At 32.8% G+C, this 10,593-nt stretch overlaps 1 protein-coding gene across 1 annotated transcript; it reads left to right on the top strand.

The window, feature by feature from the left end:
- Positions 1-205: 205 nt before the first annotated feature.
- Positions 206-5,375, top strand: LOC134683444 (uncharacterized). Its single transcript, XM_063542734.1, has 4 exons — positions 206-395; positions 1,671-2,030; positions 2,750-2,862; positions 3,830-5,375. The coding sequence occupies exons 2-4, from the start codon at positions 1,674-1,676 to the stop codon at positions 5,358-5,360; spliced, it is 2,001 nt and encodes a 666-aa protein (XP_063398804.1). The 5' UTR covers positions 206-395; positions 1,671-1,673; the 3' UTR covers positions 5,361-5,375.
- The last annotated feature ends 5,218 nt before the right edge of the window (positions 5,376-10,593 follow it).

Raw genomic sequence — 10,593 nt, 5'->3', positions numbered from 1 at the left:
ACCACTCTATTTTAATCTTGTGGTTAAGTCCTTGAACTCTCCTCCAAGAACAGATTTTTACATAAAAAATGTTCCGGTTTCTAGATAATAAACAGTAAAAAAATCCAAAGTTTGTATTATGCTACAATTGTCATAAATCATAAAGCTTGTCCCCGTCACATGTGTGTCCGGATTATGTAATAACATTGTTTGTATTTGCATAACAATGTTTTGGGTAGTGACACGAATTTACTCGAACATGTTGAAGTTACCAAACAAATCTGTTTTCCAAGAATATGTTCGGTCATATTTTGGTCAACTAAATGGACAAGGACCACAGCTTTTTTTTTTAGCTCTTGGTATATAAATCGTTACAATCTGCGATTTCTGGATTAGTTTTGCCATTCGGAAAAAAGGTAAAGTACGAATGCAATTAATTTTGCTTTGAATTATTAGTTCATTGCTTTTTAAACCAAGTCATTAAACAATAATCTTAAATCTTGCATAAAAAAGTACTTTAAAAAAAAGGAAATATAAATTATAATATGACGTTCTTCTTTAGATTTGAGTACAAAGCCATGTTCTAATTCAAATAGAACATGGGTTGCAAGTGATTGACTTCACAATTGAAATTGTTACGTCAGATGCATTTTAAACAACGCCAGAAATCTAAATGGACATTTTTGTTGGTATTGCTCGCTAGGAAATTAAATAAAAAACATTCTGAAAGTAAGTTTAAATGTTTCTATTCTTTTATTATTATTGATAAACTGTTGATTTTTCTATAACGATTTTGTTCAACAAATCAAAATGGCGACATTTCGAGCGTCTACTATAGGTCCGCGTCGAAGTACAATGTTCAAAATATTCCTATTAGAATCAAAATAATTCAATCATGCCATGCTCTATGCTCAATATAACATGGGTAGGCATTATATTTGTAAACATATAAGACCTCGCTATTGCTCTGTATTGAGATGTTAACAAATATAAGGCCTACCCATGTTAAATGAGCATAGAGCATGGCATGAAATAATTATTTCTTAGATGTAAGTATCTATAAATATTTTGGATAACGTAATTTCTTCATCAGCATGTTTATGATGATGTAAAACCATTTGTAAGAACATAAAGCAAACCATATCAGCAAAGATTAATGTAAGCATTTGGATTGAGACTTGTCTCATTGACACTCACACCACATCTTCCTATATCTAATTGACAAGCAAGTTCCCCAGCTAAAAGAAGAGGGAAGAAAGATACCAGAGGGACAGTAAAACTCATAAATCGATAATAAACTGACAACACCGTGAATAAAAATGAAAAAGACAAAAAGACAAACAATAGAACACATTACACAACATAGACAACTAAAGAATAAACAACACAAACCCAACCAAAAAACAAGGGGAGATCTCAGTTGCTCCGGAAGGGTAATCAGATCCTGCTCCACTGTGACATCCGGAAGGGAAAGCAGATCATGCTCCACTGTGAAGTCCGAAAGGATAAGCAGATCCTGCTCCTCTGTGACGTAACTTTATGTCAGTGCACTTCATACAATCTTCATTAAAAAATGTATCTCAAGTATGTGAACAAAAAAATATAACATATCAAAATGACAACATCACAGTTGAAAAATCAGTAAATGCCATAGAAAGCGTCGTTATGATTTGTTTTCTCATTTTTTGCAGACAATGAGGTCTTATTACCTTTTAATGGTATTTATTCCGGCGTCAGCACTCATTGTCGAAGATGTTTTCCCACCAAGTTTAGCAGAATGCTACTCTAAACAAGTTGACAAAAACACCACTCCATATGATGTTCAAACGAGCTGTTTGGAAAGATTTTTGGGTCATATGTACAAGAATACTAGCTCAATAGATTTAGGGAAGGATGCATTTGACTGGTTCGATTCACTCGGCAGAAAATTACACATTCGACTGAGACGACAAACACGGTACAATTTGCGCGTGAGGAAGGAAATAAGAACTTTAAGCCAAACTGAATTAATCAATTTTTTTGACGCAGTAAATGCCCTGAAAAATGACAAGGTAAGTTTATTCGTAACTATGGTAACGAGTAGAAAGTTGGACTTTTTGTGTAATGTATTGTCCGTTCAACTTGTTTGATAAATAGTAAAACTAGATAGTTTCTGACGAATTTATTTCAAAATCAGGGCAAAATAAATCCTAACAAATTGTACAGACGTCTGTCAAATGTTGAAAAAGGGGACGCGTTTTGGTTATAAAATATAATTGTAAAAGGGGACCTCGTTTGTCGGAAGGTCTAAAAAGTTCTAATCACTGACCAGTGAACACTCTGGTTGTCAACTCCGATCTTAATTGACTAGTCAGTTTTCCTATTGAAGGTCAGTGCTTTTTCCCGGCACTCCGGTTTCACTCACTGATAAAAACGCACCGAAGTATGTCCAAAAAGTGACAATATAAAACACCAATCAATCAATCAATCAATCAATCAATCAATGTAAGACAAATGACACAGTATATATATCGTAAGTTGTACTTTAAATGTTTTTAATTATTTGTATCGTTTAATCGTTGTCTAATTATACCCAACATGCCCAACTTTCCTTTAGATTTATTCATCATGAAATATTCATAAGTTGAAGTTATGATTCCATTTTGTTGATTAAACATCCGCTTTTAGACTTTTTTGTATTCTGTTTCATGCATAATATGAGGTAATGGCCAGTTATAGATCTGACTCATAATGCAATTTGTTCAATTACTTATCAATGCCTTATTTTCAGAGTGTCAAACCGAACAAATATGATTCGTTTGCAATAATGCACCAAGGAGGCGTCGGAGCATCTGCCCATGATGGTCCAAACTTTGTTAGCTGGCATAGATATTTCCTAGTATTGTAAGTTGCACTTTCTTTTTGTACAGAAAATAAGTCAATTATAATGGATTATATATAGATTATAACATGCCCTTTTCCATATTGGCCCTGGTATCATCCCGAGACTCCCATATCGGCCTCGGGGCTTTAGCCTAGGGCCGATATGGGTCGAGGGATAATACCCGGGCCAATATGGAAAAGACATGTTATAATCTTTTTATCACATATTTAAGTGCTGCAAAAAAGAGAAAAAAAAGGTCAATTATAACAATTTAATGATACATAAAAGGTAAAATCTTAAAGCAATTTATCACAAACGTGTCGTTAAGGATTCAATGACGTCACGTCATTAGGAACATGACACAATATCTCTGTTTTGCCCCGGGCAATTTTGGGTCATTGCATATGCAAAACCTTAGGTATTCATAACAAATATGTGATAAATAACAGTATCACAAGCGTTTATGCATGCACGAAAAGAGAAACAACATATCATAGCAGAGTTTACAACTTTTACTAGTGGAATAAAAATGGGAAGTGTATATTATTCAAATGGGGAAAAAAACCACTAAACGTATTCTTGTGATATGCGTATTCATCATTGCAAGTATGTGTTTTATTCAGTAGTTGCCCTAAATATCTCAGATATCTCAGTACTTATACTTATGATATATTCTTGTTTAATGCATAGGGTAATCTCCAATTTGGATGTACGCATAATGAATGTTTCATGGATAGACAAAAATAGAAGATTAATTGTTTAAATTTCCTTTAATGAGTCATAGAAAGTATGATATTACAATATGAAATACAAGTCTTTATTTTGTGTGGTAACTATTTTTTGGCAAATTTCACCAAAATAATGACAATAAACTTGAAATCACTATACAGCTATATTCAACTGACTTTATATGTTACTAACTCATTCGTTTCTTTAAATCTTGTTATACTAACGAAATACTTTAATATTACTATTTCTATAAAACAGATTCGAAAATGCTCTTCGGGAAAAAAATAGCAGAGTGACTCTTCCTTACTGGGATTCAAGAGCAGATTACCTGATGACAAACAAGGAGGATTCTATCTTATTTACTGAATTATTTCTGGGGAATGCCAAGGGCGTTGTTTATACAGGTCCATTTGCATTTTGGTCAACGCCAACAAACCCGAGTACGTTGTTGAGACGAGAAATCGGAGTAGTTGGCTCTCCAGTTCATCCAGAGAGGCTAAAAACAGTGTTTACAAAAAAATATCACCGGGAAATTCTTAGACCAAGTACTCCAGATAGTAGTTATGCCAATCTAGAATCTCACCATGATAATGTTCACAGGTGGGTTGGAGGAAATACTGGACAGATGTCAAGCATAATATTTAGTCCAATGGATCCAGTTTTCTGGCTTCTGCATTGCTTTGTAGATTACCTTTGGGAAGAATTTAGAAAAGGTCAAAAGAAATTAGGAATAAATTCAGAAACAGATTACCCAGAAACCACTATACCAGCACATAAACCAAATAGAATTATGGATAATTTGAAACCACCAAAGAAGAATATTGATGGGTATAGTAATTCATTTACTCAACAAATTTATAGATATGCAGATGCTCCGACTTGTGCTAACAACTGTGGAGGAGCGTTTAAAGCATTTTTGTTCTGTGATAAAATTAAAAAAGGATGTGTTTCCGGATCAAGGTATGATTTTATTCGAAATGGAGGATTTAGTCGAGTTACGAATTATTACCCATCAATGGTAAAAGGTGGACGGAAGAAGATTCCTCCATCTATTAAAAACATTAAATCTTCGGATCAATCAGAAAAAGTATCTCAGTCAATAAGAGCATTAGGGGGTTTACCAGACATAAAGGCTGGAAGCATTTCACCATTCGAAAGCCCAGAGAACCCAACAGAAAACCTAGCTTCAGCAGCTCCGAAAAGTACAACATTATTTAGAACCCACTTCGATAATACTGCAGCAAGAGGTCGCAGATCAGCTGATTTCAGTTTGATAGGCAACAATTTCAAAATTGGCTTTGATATAAATCTGCGCCTGAGACAAGAGATGAGAAACCTCAGTTATTTGAATAGTGCTTCATATCAGTTCGACAATTTGGCATTGTCCCCAATAGCAATAATAAACAAACACAGAAGACATAGAAACCCAGGACATGATGAAATTCAAAAGCAGAGAACATTTAACATTACATTTCAGACAGATGGATTTTCCTACAATGGTCGACATATTGACTTTATTTCTATAGATGAACGCACGCACACGTCTGAATCGGTTGGTCTTATTATGTTTGAGAAGCCAGTATCTGGTGAAACGAAAGCGTATGTGCGAGTGTACGATTCAAACGGTGAAATGTGTCAAACGAGTTGTCTGGTATCAAAATCGTTGTATAAGGAATGTTCGGGACTGATAAAAATTACGTCTGATTTTCCTCGTATGTACGTAGATTCATATAACAATGCTTTAGATTCAGAAGTAACACCGTTTCTTAGGTTTGTATGTGTAAATTAAGGCGATCATTTTACTTTAAAAATATGACTTGTTATTTGTCTTAGAATATCCACAAATACTGTGAAGTAAATAATCAATTTAATGATATGTAATATTTAGCAGCAACCAATAAAGTTCAATAAATATCATCAATATGTGTTCTCTCACTTATATTCCCAAAGTTTTATCCACATGTGGAAATATATCCTCTTTAATGAGACAGCAATACAACGAAAAGACAATATAAAAAAACCTGCTCTGACATCAATTTAGAGTCTATATCGACGGAGAATATGTCGTCATATAAATCGCCCTGAGTTTAAAAAAATGGTAAATAAGGTAAACAGAAACATTCAATGACTGCTGCTTCGAATACTTTCAGAATTTGATGCGACGGTCATACAAGTGAGAGGTTTAGCTAGCTATAAAACCAGGTTCAATCCACAATTTTCTACATAAGAAAATACCTGTATCAAGTCTTGAACATGACAGTTGTTAACTATTCGTTTGATGAGTTTGAGCTTTTGCTTTTGCCATTCAATTTGGGAATTTTTATTTTGAATTTTCCTCGAAGTTCGGTATTTAAGGGATTTTACTTTTTATTTTTGACATATGATATTACTAAGGAGTATCTTGACCTTGAACAGCCCTATTTAAATGTTGAGAGGATAAACTAAATTTGTTAGATCTCAACAATCTCAATCAGCTGAATAAAAAAAAGGGTATTAAAAAAAATGTCCCTTTAACTTGTACAGATATTGCAGTGAATTCTGAAAAAGTATAATAGATCAATAAAAACTAGTGTTGTCAAATCGAACAGTTTTGACAAACCGGTTACTCGGGATAATCGTTTGACCGATTAACTGGTTAACCGGTAGTTTAAGTTGATGTTTGAAAACCTTATTTATATTACCTTACAAATGTACGTTTTATAATACGATAAATTGCTGTTTGTCCTTTGGCATTATAAGGCTCGTGTGTGAGGATTCCTGGCGAAGTTTGACTTTTAATGGTGTAATACTACCGACGAGTACCGTGTCTACTACGGCGTTTGTAATATCTTCAGATTGAAAAATATACACAAACTTCTTGATCTCGTCGAATTGAAAATGCCTGAAACCGATGATTCTTTTATTTTCTCGTCATGGCACAGAAAAAAATAATGTGGAGTGTTTTAATTTTAAATGACTAAACGTGTTACTTGTACCAGCAATTTTATACCAAGTATAACTTAATAACGTTCACGTTGATTTGCATTTCACAATTTTTGAGTTGGCATTACGTTTAAAGTATGACAAAGCCATGCACGATGGAGGTTGAACATTCAGATGAAGGTCTACGCAATATTAGATAAAAAAATAAGGACATCGTAAATCTAATTGGATAACTGATTTTAAGTTACTGTTTAAAAAAACATATAAACTAATAATGTGTACTTAAGATCTTGCCCCGAGGTGATAGACACGTTGTATTATTAAGTCTTTCCACTTTTCTGTGGAAAGACTTATTGTTTTTGTTCTGATTATTATTATTAATATTTTTTTTTCTTCTTCCGCCAAATTTTGTTCTTGCGATAAATGTTTGTTTCGCAATATGTCGCTTAGATATTTCTCATATTGTATCGTATAGTTAATGCGCTTTTAAATTTCACCCTGCTAAGACAAACAATTTTCTTTGTAAGAGTTATCTCCCTGTTCACTGTTTATCATCAGGGTGCATCTCCTTCGTAACAAAAAAAGATATCGACAAAATTATTTTTACAAATTGTTCATAACATCTTAGAAATTTTTGGCTAATTTGGATCGAAGCGATTCGATGAAACTTTATAGGAGTTATCTGCTTTTTCCAAATAAATTTGTCGGTATGTTTTTTTAACTCATAAACCGTTAACCGTATAACCCTGGAATGTTTTTATTTGAGGCCCCTGGGTCCTAACTTAGAAAATAAGGTCAAGGTCAAAGGTCAAGGTCAAGTTCTTAAAGTTGACTTTTCCTTGTTTCGGCATTTTCTCCAACACCTTTTAAGATATGTATAAAAGAAAAAGTGAAAAATGTTTGCTTAACTGTAATGTTGATATGTTACATTTGGTCTGAAACAATATAATGGCATATTTTAGGAGTTAGTGCCCCTGAAATGTGTAGTTATCAGGTTTATTGAATAACTTCAGGTTGGTTCATTTTATAGCCATATGACCTTAACCAAAATGTTGGGTGACATATGACCTTGAAAAATGCCAACCGGAAGTGACCTTGAGAAAACCGGAAGTAGCTATCTTTTGCACTTTTTTTTATGAAAAAGTACTCGGAATCCATATATTTTGTAATCGACATACATTTACTTATCACTGTAGACTAAAATTTATTTTTGATAAACCGGAAGTAGCCAATTATCTTCTGGTTAAAAGGTAAAAGTATATAGAAACTATATTTTTGGAATCGCTGTTAAAGAAGCTATCATATGAGACTGGAAGTGACATTTACTTCACCGGAAGTAGCACATTATCTCCCTTATTCAACTAAAGTATATGAAACCCATTCATTTATTGAATCAGTATGAAGAAACTTGCTTCTTTTCATAATTTCTTTGATGTGGAAAGACTTTCAATTGTTCTCTGAACAATTGGTTTTTATTTATTTTATGTTTTTCTAGAATAACAATAGCAATCAATATACTGGACAATAATTGATCTGGCAAATTGATTAACACGACGATATTTAAAAAAAAAAATAGAACAAAATGATTTAATGATTTCAATACACATATATATCAAATCTATTAACATTGAAAACAAGTCCAGTTAACAGGTTAGCGTTTTTGGTATTCGATATTCGGTCCATCCGACAGTTAACCGGTTAACCGTTGACAACATTAATAAAACATACACCGTATTAAGGAATGCTTGAAGTAACTGACAGACAAACATCAGTCATAAAAACAGATCTTATAGTATGCATCTACACTTTAAACCACACAAAATAAGTTATACATTTAAAACAAAAAGATCCAAGCCAAAGTTTACAAATCTAGCTGACTTATAGCGAGAAACTGCAATATATAATTTTTCCGATAAATATATGTATTCACATTGTTTAGAATTGTTTAGAAAATGAACCAACACTGCAACAGGTGGCACAATCCGTCAAAAACAAAAGCAACAACTTAGATTTTTTATCACAAACATTTCAATTATATAAATCAATCTTAAAAATTCCCAAAAGTTGTGCCAAACACGGCTACGGTAATCTATGCCTGGGATTCGGGAACCTGATGTTCAGTAATTGTCGTTTGTTGATGTGGTTCATAAGTGTTTCTCGTTTCTCGTTTTTTATATAGATTAGACCGTTGATTTTCCCTTTTAGGTTTCATACGTCTAGTAATTTTTGGGGCCCTTTCTAATGTTCTGTTCGGTGTGAGCCAAGGCTAAAATAACAAAAATACCAAACTTCAACAGAATATTCTTTATATAAAGGAAAAAAACGAAAGATGAAAAACATGTAACGAGTGGAAAACAACTGTAATAATTCCTGACTTGGTAAAGGCATTTACAAGTACAGACTTAGATGTCATATATACAAAAAACATTCTATTTTATGTTATTGAATCTCCTGTATAGAACGCCGAACTTGGCACAAATATCATTAGCTCGAGAAAGGATTTGCATTTACTTTAAACTGGTCATAAATGAACATTAATCGTATTGCTTGTGGAACCTGTGATCAAAATAGTCCATGTACAAATTGGTTATTATCAATTTACTGCACCATTCAATTTTTAGTTGATAGTGTTTTGTTTTACTTTATTTTAAAATCTAGTTTCCTCAATTTACTTTTTTTGTAGCATTTAGCTTTTCTCTAAGCACAGTGCTGAACATTGATATTGTAAATTATTAAGTAAAGGATTTCTCTACCATAAATTACATAAAACATTTACTAAATAATTTCATAGATACAAAGATTTTAATATGAAATTTGGCTGAACCTGTAGAAAACGTATTAAAAACGGTATATCACATCCTAAATTCTACAAAAATCACCATGTGTTCAGTTTTAACTCATCGAACCTTTAAACCAACTTATGAGTCAAGTAAAATACCTAGGTGACGTCAAACGCGCTATTGTATGTCAGAGGTAATGTTAATCTAACCATATGTCTGGATTCGGTCCCAATATTTAAAATCTTTCAATCCTTTATGGGTTGATTTAACATAGATAAATACAATTGTATAACAACAACAAAAACGCGGTTGATAAATTTTAATGTAAGCCTTTTTGTGCATCTTTGTTAAATTTGTTTGTTTTTATAGTGATTAGGATGATACCCCAATACTGACTGCTGTCTTCCTATTTTTGACATTTGTGCCGATTGTGTCTGTTTGTTTTGTTCTAGCATCGTTGTCAATATAATGGAATTTGATGCGCCTGTCATACAAGTGACAGGTTTAGCTAGCTATACAACCAGGTTCAATCCACAATTTTCTACATAAGAAAACTGCTTATACCAAGTCAGGAATATGACAGTTGTTATCTATTCGTTTGATGTGTTTGGGTTTTTGATTTTTCCTTTTGATTTGGGACTTTCCTTTTTAAATTTTCCTCGAAGTTCAGTAATTTTGTGATTTTACTTGTTATCGATATTGAAATAAGATCGTTTTATATTGTTAACAATTAAATCTACTTCATCACTACACACACGGGCATAATACTGAACGAATTGAGATATACTAAAACTCTATTATGAAGCCAACGGAACATTGCCGTCTAAAAAGGAAAAATAACAATATAGAATTAAAAATCGTCTGTTATGTCGTAAATTTAAGTGTGAAGTTTCCTTTTATAAAGGAAAATTTCTTAATTTAGAAAAGGATAACTACTGCTGGTAATGTTAGGTTGAATAGAAGATGCCCACAAAATTGCGGTACAGTTGGGCAAGTGTTGAAGCAAAGTTTTTATATTTTGCGGGCACTACATAGACTGAGCATGCGCGAAATAGTAAAATACACAGATTGATAACGGTCTTCAAATTGAATATTTTTTTTTAAAAATTGGCCATTTCTGTGGAAAAAAGGATTATTTCAAAGACAAGTTTAGGTAAATACAAAACACTATAGTTATACGTTATATCACAACTATTTTCTACTTTGTTTAGTTTCAGAGGAGATGCGGCTCAATGAAGTAAGTAGTACAGATTTTAAAAATATGTTAAGAATAAATTCCATTGTGTAAAGAAGTTTGAACACTCCAAAAATAATTAATAC

This window comes from Mytilus trossulus, chromosome 9 (genome assembly GCF_036588685.1).
Source record: "Mytilus trossulus isolate FHL-02 chromosome 9, PNRI_Mtr1.1.1.hap1, whole genome shotgun sequence".
Lineage (NCBI taxonomy): Eukaryota > Metazoa > Mollusca > Bivalvia > Mytilida > Mytilidae > Mytilus > Mytilus trossulus.
This window is presented reverse-complemented; position numbering and strand designations above follow the sequence as displayed.